General features: G+C 37.5%; 1 protein-coding gene and 1 long non-coding RNA gene across 3 annotated transcripts in view; one reads left to right on the forward strand and one right to left on the reverse strand.

Annotated features, from left to right (window-relative positions):
- Positions 1 to 26,952, forward strand: part of LOC141911713 (syndetin-like) — a 74,575-nt gene extending 47,623 nt beyond the window's left edge. For both annotated transcript variants that reach the window (XM_074802726.1, XM_074802727.1), the window contains exons 18-23: positions 5,608 to 5,705; positions 8,201 to 8,297; positions 13,515 to 13,673; positions 15,034 to 15,155; positions 22,602 to 22,791; positions 26,611 to 26,952. In XM_074802726.1, the coding sequence (XP_074658827.1) occupies positions 5,608 to 5,705; positions 8,201 to 8,297; positions 13,515 to 13,673; positions 15,034 to 15,155; positions 22,602 to 22,791; positions 26,611 to 26,739 (795 nt within the window). In that variant the 3' untranslated portion in view covers positions 26,740 to 26,952. The remainder of the gene's footprint in view (positions 1 to 5,607; positions 5,706 to 8,200; positions 8,298 to 13,514; positions 13,674 to 15,033; positions 15,156 to 22,601; positions 22,792 to 26,610) is intronic.
- On the reverse strand, positions 16,330 to 16,730 carry LOC141911714 (uncharacterized). Its single transcript, XR_012620075.1, has 3 exons — positions 16,711 to 16,730; positions 16,532 to 16,620; positions 16,330 to 16,442 (listed from the first exon to the last, which is right to left on the reverse strand). It is a non-coding gene; the product is annotated as an uncharacterized LOC141911714 (long non-coding RNA).
- Positions 26,953 to 27,877: the final 925 nt, after the last annotated feature.

Here is a 27,877-nt window from a genome sequence, read left to right on the forward strand (position 1 = left end):
GAATATCAATTCGCCTCCATAATTTAGAAAACCCACGGCAAAAGTTACCTCAATAAATAAATGTACAGAAGAATTTATCATAAATATAAAAAAATAGAAATGAATTCACAATAGAAATATAGCTGCGAAGTACGATAACGAGTTTCTGCCTTACTGGTTTGCACAAGGAAGCGTACAAAGATTTCATCAAAATCCTGATCAGTTAATAACATACGGCTATTTTGATGGAGCGAAACCTACTGGTCAACAGATATATCCTTGGATATGTGGATTCATAAGGGCTACCATGTAGAAAATACTGATGTACCAAGTTTAATCGAAATGGCTTTGACCGAAGATATGGTGCTTTCATTGTCCTCTGGTGGTGGTTGCATGGACTAATCATAATCATTGGCATATTTCACATATGTTAATGTACTTATACCAGGTTTCGTGCAGTGATTGTCCCCCGCGTGGCATAGGCCGCGAGCCGGGGACTTGGTATCCGCCTACGTCCTGTTATATCTTAAGATTGTTCCGATTGAATGCCAGCATAGAAAATACAAAGACGAAGACGCCATGTCGGAGACACAGACTGATTTCTTTATTTGCCATAGGTGGCAGCACTTGATAGTACATAATAATATATAACACGTCCGTCCGTCCGTCCGCATGATCTTGTGAACCCGATTCAAGAAGAACCGTTGATCGCAGGACTATGATATTACACAGTATGATTACCCCTAGGGAGAGGATTAGCCCTATTGATTTTGGGGGCCAAGGACCAAAGGTCAAGGTCACTACAGGTCATTCATGTAAAACCTTGTGAACGTGATTCAAGAAGAACCGTTGATAGCAGGACCATGATATTACGTAGTATGATTACCACTAGGGAGAGGATGTGCCCTATTGATTCTGGGCTCCAAGGATCAAAGGTCAAGGTCACTTCAGGTCATTCATGTGAAACGTTGTGTGAATGTGATTCAGAAAGAACTGTTGATAGCAATACAATGATATTACATCCCATGATTACCCCTAGCGAGAGGATGTGCCCTATTGATTTTAGGGAAAAAGGTCAAGGTCACTAGATATCATTCATATGAAACCTTGTAAACACGATCCAAGAAGAACCATTGATAACAGAACAATGCTATTTCATAGTATGATTACCCCTGGGGAGAGGATGTGCATTAGTGATTTTGGAGTTCTAGGGTCAAAGGTCAAGGTTGGTAGATGTCTTTTACCCTAAAACCCTGTAAACTCAATTCTTAAATAGCCATTCATAGCAGGAAAATGGTATTTCATGGTATGGTTATCCCTGGATACACTCATCATTTTTCTATACCAAAGATTAGTGTCTTCAGGGGTCATTCATTCCCTACTGGCTATCGCGGGGGACATAGATACGTAGTATCGAATTGCCTTGTTCAGCTTTGAAACCGCACTTTACCACGTATACTCAGTAAATATTATTTTAGATTTCAACCGAGTTGATGCGCTGTACAAAGTAACAGAGATAAGAATTTATCACTATGTTTATTCGAATAATGAAATGAATTATAAATTGAATTGATCCTGGTACTGGGCCACTGTTGATACTGGATTTGGACTACTAAATCCATGGTAAAAAAAACAACCATGATGGGCAGCAAACTTATTAGTGTTTCTACAAGTGAAAGTTAATGTAGACTTATAAACTGAGCAGTCACTCTCAGTTATTGGAATCAAATACAACGCGTATTCTCTGCACTAGTATTTGGTGAGTAGAGATGGCCTCTTCAAAATTCTTCCACTCATTGGATGTCCACCAAAGCTCCTTGAAATTGTGCGCTCCTTCCACGAAGGCATGTTGAGTACTGTCCAATTCGGTGGAGACACATCAAAAGAATTTGAGGTTAAGAGTGGAGTCAAGCAAGGATGCGTACTTGCCCCAACCCTTTTTGGGATTTACTTCTCCGTCCTCCTCAACCATGCTTTCAAGTCTTCTGATGATGGGGTTTACTTGCATACAAGATCTGATGGTCGTCTTTTCAATCTCTCTCGATTATGTGCCAAGTCCAAGGTCAGGAGGGTTCTCATCAGAGACCTGTTGTTCGCTGATGATGCTGCTCTGGCGTCTCTTAGCCAAGAAGGCCTCCAGAGATTAATGGACAGGTTCTCCGAGGCGTGCGCACTATTTGGCCTCACCATTAGCATAAAGAAAACTCAGGTCATGGGTCAGTACACTGTTGCCCCACCTCGCATCTTGATTGAAGGCAGAGAGCTCGAAATAGTTCATCACTTCCAGTATCTAGGATCAACGATCTCTGATACCCTGCAACTTGATGTCGAAATAAACAAGCGTATCGGGAAAGCTGCCACAACCTTTGGTATGCTCTCAAAAAGAGTGTGGTCAAACAAGTACCTCTCGGTTGCAACGAAAATAAACGTTTATTCAGCTTGCGTGATAAGCTCCCTCCTGTATGGCAGTGAATCGTGGACAATGTATGCCGCCCATGAACGCAAACTACAGGTGTTTCACATGCGCTGTCTGCGTAGAATCCTAGGTATTAAATGGCAAGACAAAGTAACAAACAGTGACATACTGTCCAGAACTGGTATGTGCACTATGTACTCCCTGCTTCGGCAAAGGCGGTTGCGCTGGCTTGGCCACGTACACAGAATGCAGGATGGGCGGATCCCCAAGGATCTTGTATATTGGGAACTCGCAGGTGGAAAGAGGTCAAAAGGCCGCCCACATCTACGCTTCAAGGATACATGCAAGAGAGACATGGAGGCATGCTCCATAAATCAGGAAACGTGGGAGGCTTCAGCGGTGGATAGGTCACAGTGGAGACGTCAAGTCACGCTGGGACTTAAAAACTTTGAACAGGACTTTTGTGCTAAAGCCACTCTGAGGCGAGCTCAGAGACACGCTAGGATTTAAACTGATCTCTCTGCGGCGCTGTTTATCCATGGTCGAAAGACTGAAGGAGCCAATGATCATGATGATCAGTATTTGCTGAACCTGGTTTGCATTGTATGCTTGTTCTCAAATCCACTTTTCATCACAAGCAAATTGTCAGTAGATTTCTTGGTTACAACAGTTTTTAGGATTGCTCTCGGTAGCAGTTCCCGAGTTTCAATTTCAATCAAATCCAAAAAGGCCAACAAGGAACTATCCAATCTAGTCATTGCAAACCTATCACAGTGTTATATCCATCATGTTGAAACACTCCACTCCAATTTGAATTTCCTATCGTATTGGCGAAACACGTAACTTTTGGAGGGTTACCGAGATTCTACCTGGTCTGCACATGCGGAACAAAAAATACAAAATGATAGAGTATATAAGCCTTCTCAAACAAGGTGTCAACTGAAAAGGAATATTTTTGTAAATAAAATCTTTGTTCAGTTGATAAAACCATCTTAATTCTATTGATCGTCACGTTACCTACGACGATATTAAAATTTTCAATCAATTTTTTTCTGATTAATTGGCCCTGTAGGCTATTTGAAAGATCATTAGGCTCATTACATTTTTAAACTAGGAGATAATTGACGTCCAATCTGATAGGCACTATGCACATTGAGGAATTGTAAAATGTATACAGCTGTGCACATATCAGAGTCGAGTTTGGTAAAATCCGTACAAAAAATGTAATCTACATACAGCCAAGTATGCAGGCCTTCACCCTACATACTGAATTCAGATTTCTAAGCCTGTGAACACAAGCATTACTAGCTCAACCAAAAATGATGGATCAGGCCTGGGCCAAAATCAGGCATGGGTATATTAATTGCGTGTGAATGTTAACTGGTTTCGAACGTGACTCCACAGGCAAGGATCCAGGAAGAAAGACACTAAATATTTGGATGGATATATGAAAGCTGTAGGTATTGGGGTGTGTAATGGGTAGTGTAGTGTGATCTGTGTGCACACAGATCACATTGTTCATTGGGGTTTGGTCCAGGACTCGCGAGATTTTCAACAACACGGAAGTAACGTGTAATAAATGATGACTTCAATTGCATAACTACCTACCACCCCTCATTATTGTTGAAAAACTAAACGTTCCGCACTGACTAAAAATTAGTAATAGAATTTTAGAAATGGCCAGAATTTTAACTTAGGTTCTATCTCATTTTTATTTTACAATTGCGATTGGTAAAATCTTTTTTTAAACGGCCGTTAAGGCTTCATGTTTCGTCTGCAATTCACTGCAAATAATTACGCAACTACGCACATTTCAGTGTTTTTGGCAGCTGTACACTCAATCGGCACCGTTCGTGACTAGCTTCCCTGCGGAGTTATCATTAATTAACATCGCCATATCACATCATCAACTTATATTGTGCCTTAAAACCCTAACAGCCGAAATAATTGAAATGCACACACGATTTCTATCATTGAAAATTGAGAGAGTGGTCGTGTTTGTGTTCTGCTGCTTCGCGTAAATACCGCGCGGTGTGGAGCCAATACGTCCAGGGCCATTCAGTGACTACAGCACAGTGAAAAAAGGGCACCAACATTTGAAAAGGGCCAGTATTAATGCCCAGCGAGTGAGTCTGAGTGTCATTAATTGGTATCATGCCACTAAATTTGCCTTCACAATCAATTTGCTTGGGCCTTTTTTAGATTTTTGGCAAAATTTTCCCTTTTTCGATTAAAATTATAGAGCAACAATAATGTCCCTTTTGGGAATAGTGCCCTTTTCAGCTAAGGACAGTGTCTTAGATTGCTATTTTTGATTTTGGGCAATTTATTTACATTCTCATTTTGCTTTAGGCCTAGTACCGAAAGGCAATTCATGTTAATGGCGCACAAATTGTCTGCCGTTTTATTTACTTATTTCCCAAAACAAAATTTTTCAAGGGCATTTGAAAACAGCGACTACCGCATGTGCTGCATGTGCGACAGTCTGGATCTGCGCCTGCTCCATCACTTTGTCACAGCATTTTTTTCATAGTATTTGTATCTAGTGAGTGGTTTGTTTTGATGCGCTCTCTAACTAGGCATGGCTGAATTAGATTTGGCTCTGATCCGGGCTAAATGGAATGGGGCCAGATCCTCTGTGTGATCACAGCTTCAGTAGGTTCTGAAGGGTGCGTATAAGTTCGTAGTGTCATGACAAAATAAATAACATGGAACAGGCAAATATGGAAGACTGACTGAATGCGCATGGAAGATGGGTGATCATGGGATAAGTCCGGGCCCATAATCATGGAAATGATTTGAAGATCTGATCTTAAAGCATTTGAATTATGAAATAGATTGAAACACAAATCTTTAGATCTTTTATAATTCGTGAAGCTGCTGTGTCAAGCCCAAAGGGCTCTTGTATTGGTAATTGGTATAAAACGATCACTAGTATTGTCTATATGTTATACTGGAACCTTGTGTCATATCAAGGAAATTAATTAATCAACAAACACATTGACGATGTCCTCCTGATTGCTTGTTTTCTGAGATGTGATCCTGAAAAGCTAACGTTGACTTTCACGTGGGGTACATGAAAAAATCTGTAAACTCTTAGGCAAAATTCTTGGTCAACTTTTACATGAAGTGGACTATTACATGAGTGTATACAGCTGTACATCGCTTCACTTTCATCAAAAATTGTGTATGGTACCATCTTTCCTTTTCAGGATAAAGTGGCACACCCACATCTCTCCCCAACTGTTGATCTGAATAGTTCTGCTGTGCTGTACGGATTGGCGGAAAGAGTTGTTGCAGTTGAGTCATTGTAAGTAACTTTTCCTAAAAAAGGTACCTTTTTTCTCATGGCCGGCCACAACATAAAATCAGTGAAAAAATGAGGTGAAATCAGTAGGCAAAGATTTCAAAAAATCCGCCTTGCAGGCACTGTTGCCTTCAGAAGTGATCCTCCAGGGCTAATTTTACTTAACGAAATAGTTGTAGGAGCAGCAGTGGCAGCGGCAGCAGCTGCAGCAGCCAGATGCATATATGGGCCATCTGGCCCATTCATTCTTAAATATCGCGTGATTGTAGTATATAAGTACAAAGAAGGATTCCAAAAGTCACATTCTATTTCATGCACAAAGTTTTCTAAAATCCCCCTTCACCCCTACGTGCGTACGTACTTTATCCGGGTTCGTAGCGGGTCTTCCCAGTCGGTATTTATTTGTATATTTAAGAAAAAAAAATCATAGCCAGTTTTGGTTTTGATTTCTATGAAAAACAAAACAAAAAGTTTGTATATGTTTGTATATTTTTACATTTGCTGGATGGATGGATCCTGACTTGTGAAATTGCGGTCAATCTGATACTGTGTTGCTGATACATTTGTATATACGCGCGTCTATAGGTTACAGTATATGTTTTCGGTTACGAAAATAGGTTACAGTATATGGCTCTGTGAGCCAGAAATCACCTGAGTGAGTCTATTCTAGCACAGTGACTCAGCAATGATAGTATACACGGCACTCTCACACATCTGCAGGTGCATATTGTCAGCCTCATACATCGTCAATTAAGACAAACTAATTGACAAATTGAGTGAAGAATTAAAATCTCTTGATGAAGGGCCTCAGCTTATTGGGCGAAGCTTTATGAAATCCATTTATTTGAGGCTAAACAACTGCCCTCGGCTTATTGCCCAAGTCGGCTTAATCGCCGGAAAATATGGGTAGTTGTGTTGTCATGAACTTTATGGGACTCAAGTTTTGGCGTGACAGTTGTTGATGGTTTGCACATTTGATTAAAAAAGTATTGATTTTCACTTTTCAAAGGTGATGATAAGTCTTGGTTGCTGAGGTCACGAGCAAGGATGAAATATATTCCTGCGATGAAGTCTGTTATGAACAAATATATGTAATATAAACAATATTGTTACTGAACTAACCTGTGACAGAATAGAACTCTGGTGATATATCAGCACCAGTTTATTGTACGGCAACTAAATGTAAACTGTGGAAATTGTTGCGAAAAATGACAGATGGCGCCACAGGCTAGACATTCGTCACTTGTAGATAATTATAAAAGACTGGCTACCACATTGAGTAGATTCTGAGTAATACAAAGTTAATTGAAGGCACTAGTTTTACCCAAAAATCGTTTCAGTATAGTACAATGCAAAAAGGCCAGTACTTAAAAGGTTAATTTTTCAAATAAATGGGATGATTGTATTTATGAAAATCGGTTATGTGAATGCATTCGAGTTATCTACATACCAGAGGCATGTTGGCCATTAATGGGTTGAAGTTGCAGTGGAAAATGTCTTGTAAATTTAATGATGAATGGTTGGTTCTTGCAGCAGCTTGAATTTTATTGGTTTATCTAAAGATACGTAGGTCAATATTTCTGTTTAGGTTGTTTTGGGTGTTAGCGTGGTTAAGTATTTAACCCAAAGGACGCTTGATTAAGTACACTTATGTTAACAAACATCTATAAGGAATAAACTACTAAGGGATCATTCATTTATTACGTACGCATAATATTTCACTTTTTCAGCTCCCCCCCCCCCCTATACGCAAAATCAGCCATTTTTTCATATACATTAAGCATTACAGTACGCAATTGCACTTACCCCTCCCCTCCCCTAATGTGTACGTAATAAATGAATGATCCCTAAGGGCTTTCATATAGGCTGAATATGATTTGCAAACAAAAAAATAACATTTAATAAAACGAGATTCTACAGTGAAGTTAGAATCACAGTTTCCTATAGGCCTACAGCCCCAAAAGTAAAGCCCTTAAGGAGCTACATGTAATTTTGTAATATTATTCATAGCCCTTCAGCAGCATCAAACATGGCTCCCACACTACCGTGAAAACGTGAAAAACTTCTATTGGTGGAGTGCCTCATTTCGTTTTCAGTGTTTTTTTATCATGTGTCTAGTGGATTCATGTTTTCAAAGGTAGGTTTAATACTATATATGATCAGCTTCTGAGGGTATTTGTTTTAATGAGGTAAATTGCTGAGGTAAATTATTTGATCGTTTAATTCTTCTTTGTGGATCCTGGAAATCATATGTGAAATTGTAAAGTTTTTAAGTGAAGAACTTAAAAAGTAGTGAATTTCATTTTGTCTTAAGTGTGGGAGCCATGATCAAAGCCTTTTGGTTTCTTGTCTTAATTCTAACCCTTTTTCCTTGCTTTTTCCAGAAATATTTTAGAAAATTGGGTGTGTCAGTCAATTTTAGACTTCGGACTCTTGAGGATATTTTGCCTAGTGCCTCATTAAATCTGGCTGTTAGCAGACAATTTTCTATTTTGCAGGGTTTTCTTATCAGATCAATTCCAAATTTTACAGCCATATTTGGAGGCAATGATTTCTCCTTTGAAAAAGGCTTTTCTTCAGCAATACAACTCACAGGTGAGTGACAACTGCCATTAAAACTGTCTATCTTCAAATAGGCATGTATTGCCATAAAAACAATACGCATCAATCAAACAAAAGATGCACCTTGTCACAATCTCTATATTGATTTTACATCTAACTGGAGGTGAGGGAACAAGATATAGATATCTATCGCATCATCAAACCCCAGAGCATTGCTTGACTTTTTGCACTTTTTGACTGTTGGTTGCTGTTGGGTGAAGCAAGAGTGAATTAAATAAATCATTCCAACGGTGTCCATATATTCTACTACTAATTCATCCAAAAATAATGATGCGTTACATTATGAAAAGGTGTCAGGTATTTCTATACAGGGTTCGTCGCGATGCTTCAAAAGCTTGAAATGGCTTGAATTTGAGAAATACTACTCAAGCGCTTGAAAACAGCTTGAAAATAGATCGAATGCTTGAAATAATTATTTTTGACTTGAAATAAAAAGATATGGCTTAAAATGCTTGATTATCACAAATTTTCTTCTTCGCAAATTTTTTTCGATGAAATCGCAGACAGAATATGTTCTTGAGTCGTTTCTACGCGTGCATCATGTTTTAGGCATCCATAAAGAAATTAATTGAATTGTATTGAATTACGAGACTCACTTGCACTGCGACTTGTGGTGAAACTCTCCAGTGTCTGGAGACTTGAACATATGGGGAAATTTCAGTCATGCATGTTTTCGAGCATTGATGTAAAATGGCATTGAAATCCCACACCAGGTGTGAGAGCCATGTTGAAGGCACCGCGACCTAGTCAAAGTCATTGAACATTACAAATTTGGTATTAGGCCATCCAAAATAAAGGTCTGTTTGCTGTCACCCGACCGACCCGACTTCAAAGGTACCGAGTGGGAACTTTTTTCTTGGATTCATTGAAATAAGTTTTATTTTTGATACAAATGGCCGACCCACTGCCGATGTATGAGCTACGTATGTTTGAAGTTAAGTGTGCATCGTGTGAAAACGTGCCTCGACTATAGTTGAAGTTTTCCAGGAAACTGGCAGTGTTCCAATAAGCTGCCATTCATTCTTAGCGATGATATTAAAGCCGGTTATGTTATAGCGTGCATATATTCAATCTACTGTTTCATTTTGAACGCAGATTTGGGATATTGTTTTCACTAAAAGAAGTGATGATAAATTTGTTGTTTTTTTTTGCCCCAAAATTTTGCAAAAAAAATGATTCTACCTTCCTACTGACTTATCCCAAAAATTTTAGTAGGTATAACGGTAAAACAGACAATTAATTTGGGATGGCCTAATATCCGAATCTTGATTGATATGAATATTTAAGCTAGGAAATGCTAAAAATCATTGTGATAAACGGGTTTCATCTCTAACAGAATCGTATCAACTCGGAGGTTCCACTGGAATCAAAATTTTACCTCTTTTAACATTTTTATACGAACCTGTTAAAAATAGGCAAATTGGCTGCGACTATCGAAAATTGCTTCCAACGTGCCTTAAAAAATAGCCTGAAAATGGTATAAATCTAGCTTGAAATGGCTTGAATTTCACCTGAGCTTGAGACAATGAACCCTGTCTATAATCCTGCCTAGAGATAGACTAACGGTATACAAGCTAGGTATACTAGCTCAGTTCACTCCTGAATGCCAATATATTGAGTTTAATAAGTGTTCTTTTTAGCCCACTTTAGTCTTTAGACTTTAGTCCCAGCAGGCTATTGCGTTCACTTTAAGTCCATCGTCCGTTGTAGCGTCCGTCCGTCCGTTGATGGTATCCAGTGATTTTGGGAAGTTTTGAAGACGCTTCAATGTAATGTCTTGATATTTGGGCTACATATGTATCTACCCTAGACACATCTTCAGCCCAAAACCTGGCCCTGTCAGAATAAAGATAGCCGACTGGCAGCCTTTGTTCTTCGCCAAAATCAGCGATTTTTACACATTTTCAAAGTTTTCATTTTTTTTTAGATTTTGAGAATTTTGAAGGCGCTTTTATCAATTACCTTGATGGTTTGTTTATATTTGTATACCCTGAGGGCCCATCAGCATAAGAAAAATTGAGTCGGACTCAAGATGGCTGTCCTGTGACCTTTTTTGTGCCCAAAAGGTGAGAATTCTGAGTCCTGTAGCTTCCTACTGGTTTGCCATTTCTCATTGCAATTTGTGATGGCTATTCTTTGGAAAGGCATATTTTCTACCCGAGACCGGTATATTTGATCAGGCGATTATGATGCAATTGGCGGCCATCTTGGTGTCATCAGTACTCATTCGTAGGTGTCAACATTATATTGATACTTAAGCATATTTTGTTACCACAATCAATTGGAAAGTTGCAGCTCATGACATGGTCTGTGATTGGTCTCCATAGACAAGTGGCTATCCAATATCAATAGAAGACAAAAACCCACAATAAAAAGAAAAACTATCTGGTAGTTTAACGTTTCAAATCAATTCTATGAGCCATTTTCAAAAACTGAAATTTTTTTTTTTAAATGTTTTTGAAAATGGCTCATAGAATTGAGTTGAAACGTTAAACTACCAGATAGTTTTTCTTTTTATTGTGGGTTTTTTTCTACTATGGTCTGTGATCTTGGTGAGTTTCAAGGTAATTGGTTATTGTATATGGCCACCAGGGGGCGTTGAACAATACAATAACTTAGTATTTCTATATTATATTCATACCTATGCATATTTTGCTACCACAATCAATTGGTCAGTTGTAGCTTATGACATGGTCTGTGATCGTGGTGAGTTTCAAGGTCATTGGTTTTTGCAAATAGCCACCAGGGGGAATTGAACAATGCAATAACTTAGTATTTCTATATTATATTCCTACCTATGCATATTTTGTTACCACAATCAATTGGAAAGTGACATGGTCTATTGTTGTGGTGAGTTTCAAGGACATTAGTTATCCTATGTGGTCATTAGGGGGCGTTGAAAAGTAGAATAACTTGGTATCTAGGCATATTGTGTTACTACAGTGGAACTTCGTTCTAATGACCTCGGAACTAAGGAACCATCGCTTGTTACGTACAAAAAAAAATCCCCGGCCAAATCCTTTTTGGAAATAACGACCTTAGTTTTGGAGTCCTATTGCATATTTTCATCAGTTCTAACGATCGCTAAGCCATAATCAATCATACTAGTTTTTTTATTGTCAGTTTCAAACCGACTGTATTGCTTTATTTATCTTAGATTAGTGATACAGATTAACAATGTGTTGCTGGCTGCTACAATTTGTTGTGGTCGGTAGTCGGTCATTGTTTCAGCCAGTTTACAGTGATTTCCACACACGCTTAATGAAAACGTACTAGTCAAAACGATTGAGACCATCAGGGAAATTGAATAAGAGACCAAACGCTCTGAAGTTTTAGAATTGTTCAGACATTTTAACCGGCATAGCATTGTTACATTCATTTCCTTGATCTCATTCCATTGCATCCCCTGGGAGGGACTTATATGTGTCGAACACATATATGTATTTGCCTCTCAAAGTTAACAGAGCATATCTTAATTTGGTGTAAATTTATATTTCATTTCATAGTTTACAGCTGTCAATTTGTGATTCATTAGCCAACAGTATTTATACTTAAATAGTAGGTCTACTCCAATGAAACCAGTTGGTTTGTGTTTCATCACACCAGGGGGTGTTCCCTTTTCATATGTACATGATGTGAAACGGATCTAATGAATTATCGGATATTACAAACTTTTTGGTTTACCTTTGTCAGCGATATGAAGTTGGCATTGCGCCAATTCATGTAAAATCGTGGTACGTTTTTTTATGTGAGCATCTTATTCATTAGTTCTCGGGTTAAACGACGTATAATCGATGCGATTGAAGACATGAGGAACCTCTGACGATGACATGGTCAACTTTGTTTAAATTCGACGAAAAACTGTTTTTGGCGGGAAAATTCTTAGCTCTTCCCTATAAAATTGCAATGACCTGATTGGGAGGCGTGGTCTCTACGAGCGTATGTGATTCGCTGTTTTTGGGATATACGGGGAATTCCGGCGCTACTAAAATAATTATGGGAAAGCTATTAATGGCAAACGTTTCATTGGACTAGGTGCTGTATATGTGCGAATTTTAAATGCTCATTGCTGGTGAGAATATAATCATTTCACATATCGCCATAGGTATTGTTTCATTTTAATACCCGGTGATTGATTTGATTGACATTGAAGTGTAAGCGAACATTCACTTACACAAGGCCTCCACGTGCGCGCGGAAATCATTAGATTAGACTGTTGCACACACAAACACACGCACGTACAGTATACACTACTATAGTGATACTGTAACGCTGCTTGCTGGGGCGTTTGACATTTCATCAGCAGAAGATGAGCGCTGTGTTTTCTGTTTAATAGAATTTGTAATAAATTGTAATTTCTTGTCACCTGAAAATACTAAGCAAACTATAGGTATAGGTCGAGGTCTGAATATTGTAGTGGTAAATTCCAGGATTTAAAATGATCTAATACGCTGATTTCTTACTGCACCGGTATTTTAGCTTCCGCGGCCATACATTCAGCCACCCTCTGATAAGTGACATCATATGAATTTTATTTGAATATTTTTTCATATGAAAAATATTTATTTGAAAATATAAAATAGTTTCCATGCCGCGCCTACCTGTACCCTTCGAAATTTTGGATGTGGACCGTAAACAAATGTATATATCTTTGGTCTTATTTGACTACAAAATAATCCTTTAAGAAAGATAAAATACAATATTTAAACTTGTAGAACTATGAAGTCACGAATTAAAAAGATTTTTCAAGCAATGCCCTTACCCCAAACAACCTCTAGCTTTCAAGGTAAACCACACTTTGCCCATGGGCAATTTATTATTTTTCCCCCAGCGGTTCGTCAGAACGAGGTTCCACTGTATGATCAAATGCATACATGTTCTAGGATTATGGTGAGTTTCAAGGTCATTGGGCTTCGCATATGGTCACCAGGGGGCGCTGAATAGTAGAATAACTAATTATTTCCATATCATATTGGTAACTAGGCATATTTTGTAACCGCAATCAATTAAAAAATTGTAGCTGCTTAAATGTTCTATGATTGTGCTGAGTTTCAAGGTCATTGGATGGGGCTTTGAAAATTGAAATTGTTTTGATTGTTGAGCATCTGAAAGTTTGCAATTGAATATAATCAGTGAGAAGAATAGATCCTCTATTATCAGAATCCCATTAAGCAATAACTAATTTTGCAGACAGTGAGTGTCACCCCTGAGTTACGCCATCCAATCTACCGCGTGGTTGCATCATGGACCAATGAATATAGCCAAGTTATGCAGTATATGGCAGTAGTCAAATGGGACATACATGAAATTATGTCACAACATAATTCATATGTTGAAGTCGCCTTACAGGTCAGTTCTTTAAATTCCACACACAATTATCAATGTAATGATTAATATTTTCCCTTGAAGATTGTTTTTTTTGTTGTTGATGTTTCATTTGAGATGCAATGACTAAGTGGGGACATCACACCTGCTTGCATGAGATCAAACCCCAATTCTGAAAGAGCTTTCTAGTCATGTAAAGTTTTTATGGCAACTAACATCATTCATTTACAGTATGGCCATTTTATTGAAAGATTGCTTACGAAATATTGAAATACAAACGATGTATTTATTAGAATAACCATTCATTAAACTCTATATCCTTGCTGTGACGATAATATAAAGAGAATCCTACAATAATAACGAAAAAAATTTTCTATTAGTCATCTTCAGGATGATTAATTTTAGTACATACCATATTTTACTGTGTACAAGTTGACCCCGTGTAAAAGTCAAGGTAAAATTTTTAGTTAAAAAGATGTTAGGCTATGGTCGGCATATATTCCATTTCATCATAGCATCCTCGAAAACGATATCGGAAGTGTAGCAGGTGTATGCAAGTGTGCAAGTCGACCTATGTTTTTTGGACATAATTTTGATCTAAAAAACTCAACTTGTACGCCGGAAAATACAGTAGTTGAAACATAGAATAAACTACTAGTCATGGAAACATTTTCAGACTTCATTCTTATGGACTATCGCTTCCATTTTTGCTATCGCATATGACACTTTCTTTGGTACAAAATAACTTGCGAATGAGGCTTAGTTTCTCTTCGCCACTTTCAAAACATCCAATGCAGTGTTTAAATCTTGAACCCTATTGAATTTCATGGGAATGCGTTGCTTATTTATTAGTTTAATTATTTGTTTGTTGATGGAACCACATTTTGTTTCAGGAGAACACATGCGCTGTTAACGTGTATTCATGTTTCACACACATGCATGTCTAACGTGTATTCATGTTTCACACACATGCGTGTCACACTGACTCGCTGCTATGTGATGTATTGATCTGTTAACTAATGCTAGTTATGTACATGTATATGAAAAACACGCCTCGCGTGTGGCCTAGTTAAATTTTTCCAGGAAACTGCAAATGATTTAACTGCGCGCACTATTGACATGTGCGTATATCCTTAATCTTTAAAATAAGGAGTAGGCCTATTATAAAATCATTATGAATTATGAATGCTTAAACTCTAGAGTATATTGACTGATGTTTAATTTTGATACCGGATTATACGTACATCATCATGATGTAAATTTAGGAAAGTCCATATTAAGAATTCCGTTTCTTGCCTTTTGTTATTATTGTGGGGTTCTCTTAATATCATGTATTAAAATGTTAGATTGATTTGGATTCATAGTTTTGGTATGTTTTATTTAGGAATTGAATACATTCGGTCAGAAACTGTGTGAGATCTCGACACGTGTGCCTATTCATAAGGTTGTCTCTGATGTTCTTTGGGAACATATCATTGTTCATGTCATTCGGAACTTTGTTGAAGGGTAAGTCTGGATCAAATAACCCCTGCAATCATGGTAAGCGATTTTTTCTACCGGCCACAGTTAGGTTTCGCACTGCGCATGTTCTGAATATACCGGAAGTAAACAAACGGTGACGTACGCGGAAGTAAAGCACATGGCTAGTCAAAAGTCAATTACAATGTCAATAATTATACGTTATTCTGCGATGATAAAATCGAAATTTTAAAGTTAAAATCTGAAAAGATTTCCGATCCGTTTCCTTCTATGACAGGTTGTAAATATTGAGACAAAAAATAAAATGGAATTCAGCATATAGAATGAATTTAATGTGTTTATTTCTTATCATGAATTTAAGTGTTTATATCTTTACTTAGTACAGTACTGCTTGCAGAAAATACATTTCCAATCAAAATTTAGAATTATCTTTCGGTTTAAAGTATGAGGTAGACACACCACATGGTACCATCGATAGCAATAGTTGCATTCCTCCTAGAAAAGAAATAACATAACTGTATATTGATATTGATTAATGTTCATTTATATATGGGTGCTTCTGTCTTAACAATCAAAGCACAAAACATGACTTTGACCCTCCCTGCAATTACTAGCCATAATTCCCTTGGTACATTGTATATTCTTTTGGTCTTTTTAATTTATCTCACCTAAATCTATTCAAGTTATACTTACCCAATCAGAAGACTTGCCATTTTCATTTCCACAGACATGGCATATGTTACTTATATCATCTAGGATATAAGGAGAAAGATAGCCAATCAGTTTGTGTAAGCCTATACAGTATTAGTACACTGTTGCGGCAAATGGAAAACATGGCATAATAACAAAATTGGCATTATAAAGAATGGAACTTTCATCAAATTTGAGTTAGATTGGGCAATTTGGTTCTCTGAAATGGCATTTAGCGAGCACTGGCATTAAAATTAAAAAGGATTGCATTATAATGAACTTTGAATTTAATAACTATGAGGTCGAGGGCCTACCTGATTCATTAACTAGTGCAGCGGCTGATGTCCAACGCTGTGAATTTGCATTTACTGTTGAAATATGGGTCGTGTCGGTACCTTGAAGAACACTGCCAGCATACTGTTGAATACACATATGTAATTGAATGAGATTTGTTAAACAATAATCAATAATATTGAAATTAAACAAATCAATCCTACCAAAATAGTCAGCAAGCCACAACTATGCCCATCAAGTTGTTTCTGGTGAGGCGGTTCGATTATGGACCATTCAATATCATCAATGTCATGTCTACCAAGGGCTGTGGCTCAGTAAGTCAAGTAAGACCTTACATTGAGATGAAAAATAGTTTGGAAATTATACATAATACATTGACATCGATAGAGAATAACGCAGTTTTCATAATGATTTCTTACTTAATATTCTTCAGTGCTTGAGCTTTTTTAAAATCAGATGCTCCAAACGGATCAAGGTAGACGATTTCATAGTTTTTGGGCTTGATCATCTAATATGAATAAAAAAATGCATTATTTCTAAATACTTAATATTTGACAAATAAATACCGAAATTATCAAATAATTATAATTCTACTTACAACCAGAACCCAATGATTACCATCCTTGTTGTAGCCGCCAATGATCATATCTTTGTTTTCAAAATTCATCTAGTAATCAAATAGATTTTATGAGGAGTCTCAAGAGTAAATGAAAAACGAGAAAAGTTATCAAAGTACTAAATACTTTCTTGAATAGACTATTTTTGTATCGCGATTTGTTTCCTGCGACAATCGGGGTTTTTATATAAGAATCAATAACTAAACAGTCATACATACTTTTTTCAGCTTCAAGGGCTAGGGCCATTGTTTATCACCTGAATAAAGAGCAAAAGATATTGATATAAAGTTCAATGAAAAAATGCACATGGGATGATTTATTATCCAGCAACAATACATGTTGTCTAGAACTGTATGAGATGAGTTTTAAGATCTTCCGAAACAACACACTACTTACTCACTAGTAGTAACATAGGAATTTAATTTCAAGGACCGCAATCCCTCATCGGTCAAGAGATGACTACCAGATTTGGCAACTACTGTTCTGAGTATTGGATCTTCCTTTTTGTCCAAAATACATTTGACATGAAAAAAACATCATTTGTGGCACACGTATTTCATATAGAAGAAAGAGAGAAAAGAATTAATTTCAATTGCGACTTACATGTGCTGAACTTTACTTCCGCGTACGTCACAGTTTGTTTACTTCCGGTATATTCAGAACATGCGCAGAGCGAAACCTAACTGTGGCCGGTAGAAAAAATCGCTTACCTGCAATCGTATTGATATCATTTGTCCAATAGGTGGCTATGGATTTATCTGTAATTTATTATTACATTGGGATTCAATCCTCTAAGTGTCAGCCTAGGGCTCATGTTTTTGCATTCATCCCTTTGCTAGATATGCATGAACAGAGGTCAATTCCGGCACTTTGCTGGAAACGCATGTGTGCATTGATTAGGGTGCCAGGCTAGTCATTGATTTTGACACAGGACTGAAAAACCATTACGGACATGTGTTGTTCCAGTTGTTCAGGGATGAAAATCTTCCGTCCAAAGACAGTACAAATTGAATCAATAATTGTATCTATTTGAATCGTAAACATTGTATTGGTTGTACGCATAACATGGAAAAAGCCGATCGCCGATGCTTAATCAGCCCGTGTATTTGACATCTGGCCGAGGCTACAATGTTATGTTATATGTTTTATATTATAAAAAACTGTGCCTCGAGAGCACAGAACATTTGGTCCTATAGTTTTAATTGAACAAATAAATATAGTGATGTGATATTATCAAAATGCTTCACGAATGCATGTCGAAATCAATTGACATTTATTGGGTTTTAGGTTTAGTTCAGTTTCAAAGCTGGATCACATCAAAAACATGGTATAAGTACTTGTACACATAAGTGCCATATGCCAACGGGTACTAATTCATGCAACTCCCAACGGAACCATGAAAGCACCAAACAAGGTACATCAGTACTTTTTACGTTGTAGCCCTTGTGGATCCACATATCGCGGATATGTGGCGCGCTCCTTCAAAATAGTTGTGTTATAAACTGATAAGAATTATTTTGGTGAAATCTTTGTACGCTTTCCAGTGCGACATTTAAACCAGCAAGGCAGAAACCTGTTGTCGCTGCTTTGCAGCTACATTTATAATTGACATTTCCGACCTTTTGGATTTGCCCGTGTTCCTCCCTGGTTGTTGAAATGAGTATCTTAATCATGGGGACAACATAGTGTTGTGTTTGTAGCATTATTGCTAAGTATATATAAATTCATAGTTAATATCTGTCATGCACTGCCTGTTGTTTAGGAGTATTTAATGAATGTTTGGACAGGTGACATCACAGTTTGTGATGAGTTCACAGTTTCTACTCCTGTTCTGGCATGTCTCAGATGAGCACTCAACCAGGAGTATGAATATAGGAGTTTATTTAGGTTAGGGAGCTGAGCTCAGCTCAGCCAGGAGTATGAATATGGGAGTTGATTTTGTTTAGGGAGCTGAGCTGAGCTTAGTTTGGGTAGATAAGTCAGAGTTGGAGTTAGGCTCAACAGTCAAGTCTTCATTTTGAATTTATGGGTCTACTGTGGTCAGAGCTCGAAGAACCTTATAATATATACAGATTGTCATCAATCGTGGATTGGAGTCAATATTTACTATATTGGATTACATTGGATGAAGTTATCGAAACAACAGATTGGACTTATAAGAAAGCATCGCCGAGCCCATCTGCTTCTGATCTATTATTTTCAAAGCGCCTGTCAATATCCACACTTGGTTTCAACATGATGCATGTCAAATTTCTGGTCAATTTTCATGGTCAATTCTCTGTTGATGCTCAGGTTTTGATATGGTTAATGCTCAGGTATCCTCACCTGGCCTCTCCTGATAAGGAAAATGGAACTTTTTTGGAAACTGAATGTATTTTCTGTTGTTGTTTCAAAACCAATAATTCTTACCAACTCAATGCTCACAGTACCATATATACTTGTGTAAAAGTCGAATATCTAGACCAGAAATATTAGGTCAATTTTGGGGGGTTGAATTTTCTGGGAGTAATACTTTAAGTCATTATAACTTTTTAAGTAAGAGGGCCCAGAAAATAACAATGGCGGGTGGAATTAAGGGTGGCAAAGACTACCCAGCAAGACTAATCCAGCAGGCGTAGGTGAATGTCTGGTTCATTTCTGAGATTAATTTACCAAAAATTCTGTTGATTTCTACATTATAGAATTATAGATTTATCCTAATATTTTTCATGAATTACTAAATCATCTCAAGTATTGTTTAATTACTTTTGATTGCTTGAGCCATCTATCAAGGAAATAACATGAACTCATAAACAATCTTCTCCCTATGATTCCTTGTCATTTAGAATCATTTCTGAGATATGATATTGAAAAACTGAGGTCAACTTTACATGAGGTAAATTAAAAATCTATGCAGCATTCTTTAGCCAAAATCCAATGCCAATTTTTACACAAATTCGACCTGTACTTGAGTATATACCATATATCCGATATAACACCAAACAGATTGAAATTCAGCAGCAACCCACGAGGACATGGTGTACTTTTATAATACTGCACGAAAAAGATGAAGCGATTGATGGCTTTTGATACATTTGAGCATATGCAGGTCGTCATTAAATCGACTCGAACCAACTTTGTCCTACGTTCTACGGATTTTGAGCTTATGTGAATGTTTGGTCCGTTCTAAGTTGGAACAGGCCAAATTTATACTGTTCTGATAATGTAGTGTGAACTCTGCTTACGATCCAACTTAAGATGCATGACTAGGCAAACACTCCATCCAGTATCGAAGATTCAAACGCCTTACGTATTTGGACTAGCAGTCTTTGCCTTGTTCCGAATTGATCTTTTCTGATCAATATAATAGTCTATGGTTCATAAAGTGCTATCTGTGGCATGATTTTTGGTTATAAATAATGGTTACAAAGTGATGAGGGACAGATTTCTCAGGTGTGGGCGTCTAAATCTTAATATCCATTGCTAAATTTCCATTTGATAGCTTTTGTAACATATCCATGAAAGTTATATATTGGCACACTCCCATCAGCTGCCTCATGTCATCCCATAAGGTCATCTATTGTAACCTATATCTATTGTATCATATTATGTAGTACAGCATCTCTCTCTCTCTTATGCTGCAACCGCCATGCTATGGACACGTAGACACAAATATATCAGTTAATATCAAGACAGTGTTTTCTTGTGTTCATCATAATCTAGAGGAAACTATTAAATGGTGTCAGAAGTAAAAAACCCAATGAATAAGAGAAGGAGAGGTGTCGAAGAATTATGTCAACTGCTGTTGTAAGTTGATTTTTGTAATTTCTATCTGGTTCCTCAGGTTGGTTCTACAGGGTACATTTAAGGATCAGTCCCCATCTGAGACAGCCACTAGACCTTACTGAGTAAAGGACGGGAGTGAGTAAGGACAGTACGAGAATATGGGTGATCTAACAGGAGTCACACCAGCAGCAATGGACTGGAATTCTGCTGACCAAGCACCTTTGTAGGGTTCAAACGGTATTGTGAGCTTATTTTCAACGGACCTCTTACCCTAAAAAACACCAGAGATCAAAGCAACGTATCTGCTGATGTGGGTAGGCAGTGAGAGAAGGAAAATATTCAACAGTTGGTACTTGACAGAAGCCGAACTCAAAAAGCCAACACTCCTCTTCAAAAAATTCGAGTCACACCTACAGTCTAACGTAAATCACTGGCTTTGCCAATTTGAGTTACAGAAACTGCGACAAAAGCCAGGAAAAAATGTAGGTGATTTCATGACCGAGGCTAGGACAATTGCAACGAGGTGCAAATTTCGTGACGCAATCGAAACTGATAACCGGTTGATAGAGCAAATTATTATTGGCACATGCTACCCTCAAGTAGAACGAAAGCTGATAAGTAAAGAAAACTTGCCGTTGGATATGAGGACTCATGAATAGCGAGGACTCATGAAGGACTCATGAGGTGACCACAGACCAGCTTAAAAAATTGACCACAAACAATGACAGTAAACAGCATGAGACAAGTAACAAGGCAAAAATGCGGACAGAAGAAACGTAACACAGACCATAGGTTGCACGCACTGCAGCGGCGACCATCAGAAAAAAAACCATTTTCCCAGCTGCTGGCTCTGTATGCCACAACTGTGGGAAGATGAACCACTGGACAAAGGTCTGTCAAAATAGAGACCATCATAGGGGCCAGCATAAAACTAGAGAAAGCTACGATCCAATATTCCAGCGCTGCTCTGGCAGAGTACACGCTGTTGAGAATCGCCATGGAAGTGACGAAGGGTTCGAATCCTTGAAGTTCGAGACACTGACCTTTAATACAGTCAACACAAAAGTCGGTAGAGACAAAGTTTTTGCGACTGTCAATATCGACATCGGAACAAAGCGTAATGCAACGCTAACGGCGAAAGTCGACACAAGCGCGCAAGGTAACCTATTACCACTCCGCCTGTACAGGAACATGTTTCCCACGACCATCAGAAGGAGTGAATTATGAACCGGCTAGAAAGGCGCCAGCGTGATCAGAAATACCGCCACGACCAGTGAGCGCAACCAACACCACTGCCTCCATTAGTGTCCGGCCAGCACGTCCGCATCCAGAACAACAAGTCCTAAAGATGGGAACCGGTGATCATCGTCAGACAGCTCGACTCTCGATCGTACTTGCTCAACAAGACAGAGAAGAATAGAAGTGAAGAAGAAATAGGCTACACATCGACTAACTGGCAAGATACACGCTCCAGTTAGCCCGGAATCAGCCGCTGACCAACAGGACGAAGCACCACGCAAGTCGAATTCACCACTACCAAGCACCAAGATCATACTTCCATCTAGAATACCAATGCACTACCTACCAGACAACAACATCAACAGACGATAAATACCATTAAACCACCCATGCAACTCGGATGGGAATGAATAAATACGAATAAGAACTATGTCGAGCACTGGATCGATTGATTTATCAAATATCGCATTGTCATATTCAAACATTAATATTGTCCAGATTTAAAAAAACTTATCTAATCATTTTCATTCATTAATCCTAAAAGATTGCTTAACAAGGGGGATGTAACATATCCATGAAAGTTATATATTGGCACACTCCCATCAGTTGCCTCATGTCATCCCATAAGGATCATCTATTGTAACCTGTATCTATTGTATCATATTATGTAGTACAGCTTCTCTCTCTCTCATGCTGCAACCGCCATGCTTTGGACAGGTAGACACAAATATATCAGTTAATATCTAGACAGCGTTTTCTTGTGTTCATCATAGTCTAGAGGAAACTATTACAGCTACACATGATTAATATTGTAGGAGAACCTAAATGATAATCACCAGTTGTCATTGATTCATTGTTTATTATTCAGGTATTCAGGTGCCAAGAAATGTACAACAGAAGGTCGTGCTTGGATGCAATTAGATTTTCAGCAGTTTCTTATGAAACTTGAAACAATTACAGAAATCCGACCAATTCCAGATCGAGAATATGTGGAAGCTTATATCAAAGCATATTATTTACCTGAAACTCAAATTGAATCTTGGGTTAAAGAACACAAGGTACATTTGTTTATTGTGCATTAGCGAAACTTTTTTTATTAACTTTTTTTTATTGTAGTATAGTACAGTAGACTCCGCCTAAAATGGTACAGTTGGGACCTCCATTTCTCCTCCAGATTTGGCGGTGACCGGTTTAAAAAACCTCAAAAATCAATGGGGAAAAAACGGCAGTATTGAGCTCAACGGTGGTCAAATGGCATTGCACCACAGGCACTTGAATATGGGCTTTGATAATGGATAAATATTTGATAATTTACCAGCGATACATTAATCCTACTTTAATAGATCCGCCATGTTTTATAATAAATTTACCCATGATGCATCGGCGCCGGTCGTTTAGCTATAATATACAGAAAGGCTGGAAACGATCCTATCTCCATAATGCTTAAATCTACCCGCAGTTATCGGGACAGCCGAACACTGCCGATGATTGCCGAAGTACGTCCTTAGTGTCAATTTTAATCCTGAAATATAGGAGCGCCCATAATTTCAATTGTAGATGATTTTTTGGAAACATTGACACTGTTTTAGCTCCATTAAAGATTTTAAATGGCAACAAAATTGATTTTTGAAAATTCGCGATGCCTCTTCGGGATTGCTGTGACGTCATCTGTCCCGATAACTGCGGGTAGATTTAAGCATTACGGAGATAGGATCGTTTCCAGCCTTTCTGTATAGTATAGCTAAACGACCGGCGCGCGTTGCATCATGGGTGAATTTATTATAAAACATGGCGGAAATATTAAAGTAGGATTAACGTATCGCTGGTAAATTATCAAATATTTATCCATTATCAAAGCCCATATTCAAGTGCCTGTGATTGCACATACATATTTCTTTGTATTTCATATGATCCCTGATGTTTTGCCTACTTATATTATATAACACATGTGTTTCAATGAAAATCACATATTTATTTATTTACTATTTCAATATAATATCCTGGTTATGATGAAGCCTATTTTGAACACCTGAAAGAATAGTGTAAATTTATACATGATTGATAAATGATCCGACTTTGGACAACAATTTGAATAGATTGGGATCACACTTTACACTACAACATAGGCGAGTTTCCGATTATTAAAATCCGACTTTGGGACAGAAATTTACTTGTAAATAAGAAGAAAAACACGGGACCTCTGAATTTATACGACTTGTCCATTTATCTGACTTTTGCGGATCAGACTTATGCAAGGTTTACTGTCAGACTTATGCAAGGTTTACTGTATTATAGCAGAAGATGAGCATGTAGTTGAGAGTTTTCAGTTTGGTAAAACATTGTTGCTGAAAATACTAAGTAATCGCAAGGTGTATAAGTCAAGGTCAATAAAGAAGTGGTAAAATCAGGGGTTAAAACTCACCGGTTTTATGTTCAGTTAGCATTCTCAGCCACACTGGATGAGGTTGCAAGGCTTTCAATATTCAGCCACCTTCTTATCGGTCATATGAAAAATGTTTTTTCAAAATACTTTTTTCCCTGCACCTTCCCTAACAAATTTTGGACATGAACCACAAACGAAGGTATATTTTTTGCCTTATTTGACTTATTTGATAATTCTTTGGAAAAGATCAAATACAATATAAAATAGAACATATTGAACTCAATAAAGGGCAATTTATATTTAACTGAATTTGGATGGATTACCTCATAGACCAGTACCAGTTAAGGCGAAGTCTACTGTAACTTCATTGGACTGAAGATGATTAAAGGTTCTTTAGGTCTTTTGTTACTCAGGCCTGCCTGCACTCATGAAAACATTTTCAATGAATAATCTAACTGAGCAAAAGATGTAATTAAAAATATGAGTCGAACACTGCAGGGTGTCTAAAAATTATGTGTCATTACCTATTATTGATAAAAAGGTTTGTTAGACCAAGATGTTTGCTCGAGGATGGAATGATGAAATGCAAAAATAAGTCGTACATGGCAGTGTGTTTTCTGACTGGCCCTGAAATAGAGTTGAACCAATACAAGGTATAAGGATTGTTGCATTGTGTATGCTTATTATGTCTCCCCGGTGGGAGCATTGCATTATATTTCAATCCTTAGCGCGATACAAGCTGAAATTCTTGGTGGATTTTAGTCAAAAGCTAGACTAATTGAAATGCTAAGAGTAACCAATACAGCCTATAATTGTTGATGTATTTCCATGAAACTTGGTTTAAGGATAGGATCAGGTAAATTGATCACCCCTAATAAAAATCGAGGTCATCGGTAATCAAACAGGGCCGCCAGGGTGGCCATCTTGAATTTCTTGTTAGCATGATACAGCCGTCACAATTCTTTATGGATCTTCATGAAACTCAATGTGGAAATTGGGTTAGGTGAGATTTTCACTCCTATTGAAAATGGAGGTTATCGGCCATTGGGCAGCCATTTTGAATTTCTTGTTGGCGTATTATAGTCTAGAATTCTTGAAATTTAGTGGGTGGGTTTGGACATGTAAGATTTGCGCCCCTATCAAAAATGGAGGTAGGCAGTCAACATTTGAATTTCTTGGTTCCTCAATACAGCATTCAATTCTTGGTAGGTTTTGATTAATCTTTGTGTTAGAATTGGGGTAGGTGAGATGTCTGCCCCTATTGAAAATAGAGAATTTCGGCCATTAAATATGGCCACCAGAGTAGCCATCTTGAATTTTTTGTTAATGCAATACAGCCTATAATTCTACATTTATTGTCATGAAATTTAGTGGATGGCTTTAAAAACTTCAAACTTACCCTTGGTTTACCTTGATTTGAGACATGACAATTAGATCAACTGAGACAGATTGATAAAATTTGATCAGATGATTTTGATTAGACTCATTGATAAATTGTTATTCCTCTTTACTAATTAAGCCTCTCTGGAACTTGTTCAATATCATTAACATTTTTACCAATGCACAGTTGTGCGTGATGTAGAATTTTGACATATCAGATTAAGAACTTCTCAAAATCTGTTACTTTCTGTACTGTAAAGTCCTCAGTTCCAGCTGGTGGTGTTTTTGAGTACCTTTGTTTTTACAATTCCCCACAGAAAATTTTCACAAGGAATGAAATCACGATAGGTAGAACACAATATCCGTGTTGAGGCGATGAGGAGAGAATCCCACAATGATAATAAAAAGTCCGAAAATGAAACTTCGAGATAGTAGTTTATTTCAACGTTTCGACTATATCCTAATAGTCATCTTCAGGAATAATGAGATACTACAGAAATTATGAGATATATATACAATCCAGAGACAAAGAGGCTAATTCAAGTAATCAGAGATGATACAAACTAAATCAGTTGATTGGGTGTTTTTTAATCAATTTTTCAACTGGCAGTGGATCATCTATCAAACATACACAATGGAACAATTCGTAACTTTGGTTCGACACTTGTGGTCCATTGAAAAAACACACTATTCCTCAGCCATGCATGTATATAAATCATGAGTAACAATTTAGGGTGACCCTGTTTAAGGTGTCTCAAAAATTTGTTACCATGCTTTAGATTATTCATTAACTATAAATGAATTAAACTTTTTGGGAAGTAAGGTTGGTAGACTTGAATGTTTGCTTGAGGATGGAATGTTGAAATGCAAAAATATTACTGTGCACGAGCATGTTTTTGAATGATCCTTAAAACGGAGCCGAGCCCAATACAGGAGATAAGGATTATACATACACAATGAAGCAATCCGCGATTTTGGTTCGACACCATATTCATGGCCTTTCAAAAGCACGCCAGTGCTCAGCCATGCATAGCCTATCATTACATTTTAACATTACCCTGATGCATCCAGGAAATTTACCTGAATTTAATCCTAATGTTTTCTTTTATGACAGGAATATACGAGTAAACAACTAACTGCGTTAGTGAATAGTATGTCTCACATTAGTCGTAAAGGACGCCAGCGAGCTCTCAGTTGTTTAGAGGAAAATGAGCAAAGACCCAAGTGGCTTCCAAGTGTATAACAGCAGCTTTAAAACACGTAGAGTAATTTGTTAAGAGGAAACAAACAGTAACTGTTACAGTTACTGTTCAATCTCGATTATATCAATCAATATCGAAGAATTACTGGCCATCGTCTTAGATGAAGGATACAGTTCTCAAGTGGACACAAACTCACCTAAGTTGTTGTGTATTAGTCATATCCTGTTTCATCCCTATGGAAAATATATTGTCATCATAGTTTTAAAGAAATCATACTTAGTTTGTGTTAAGTTTATGGAGCCATTGTTGATTTTGGAAAAACAATTGTGCATCGACCACTGCAGCCAATGATGTCTTCAGAAATTGCAACCTTTGAGCTTGAGTCTCCCTCTTCAAAAACAACGATGGCAATGTAAAGTTTTTTAAAAATTTTGAAGCAATGAAAAATTAAAGAATGTCAAGAATCTTGCTTTAAGCTAAAAAATTGAAAAGTTGGCCCACCTACCCTTCACATAACTTTTTTTTAAAATCATGATTATCTGAACATAACACACATGGCAGCTATAGAAATGAACTGGTAAAAAATTACAGTTTACAAAATGCCCTGCTGATTAGGAGAAAAAAGTTATCATTTTCAGCCAACTTTGGACTTAACGTCCCAGCGGGTATGTAATGTTCACTTTGTTTCCGTCCATTCGTCTTTAGACAGAATGCAGATATTTTGGGATGAGTCGATTGTCTTGATATTTGCTTTGTACCTGTATCTACCATAGACACATCTCTCTCCTAAAGACTGTTTTTGGGAAAAAAACTGGTTTGAATTATGTCACCCGGTAGGGAGGATGGCATTCTTTTCTACTCAGTGGGTCATGCCCCATTCTCTTTTCCCTCGTTAGCGCTCTACATACTTCAAATTACCTGCAATTATCTTGAAAGTTGGTAGCTATCATGTGATATCTATCATGTAGCTATCATGGGATAAACAAATCAAGTAACGCCTATTGAAACGCTTCTCACTCATCTAACATGGCCACAATAGTGGACATCTTGACTTTCTTGTCAGCTCTCTCGCTAATCAAGCAAAAGTTTACTTTTAACATACCAGGGTAACGTACGTAGTGTTATGTTGGTACTTCAGCATATTTTGTTATCACATCAATGGCAAAATTGTTTCTCCTC

Source organism: Tubulanus polymorphus, chromosome 10 (genome assembly GCF_964204645.1).
Source record: "Tubulanus polymorphus chromosome 10, tnTubPoly1.2, whole genome shotgun sequence".
NCBI lineage: Eukaryota > Metazoa > Nemertea > Palaeonemertea > Tubulaniformes > Tubulanidae > Tubulanus > Tubulanus polymorphus.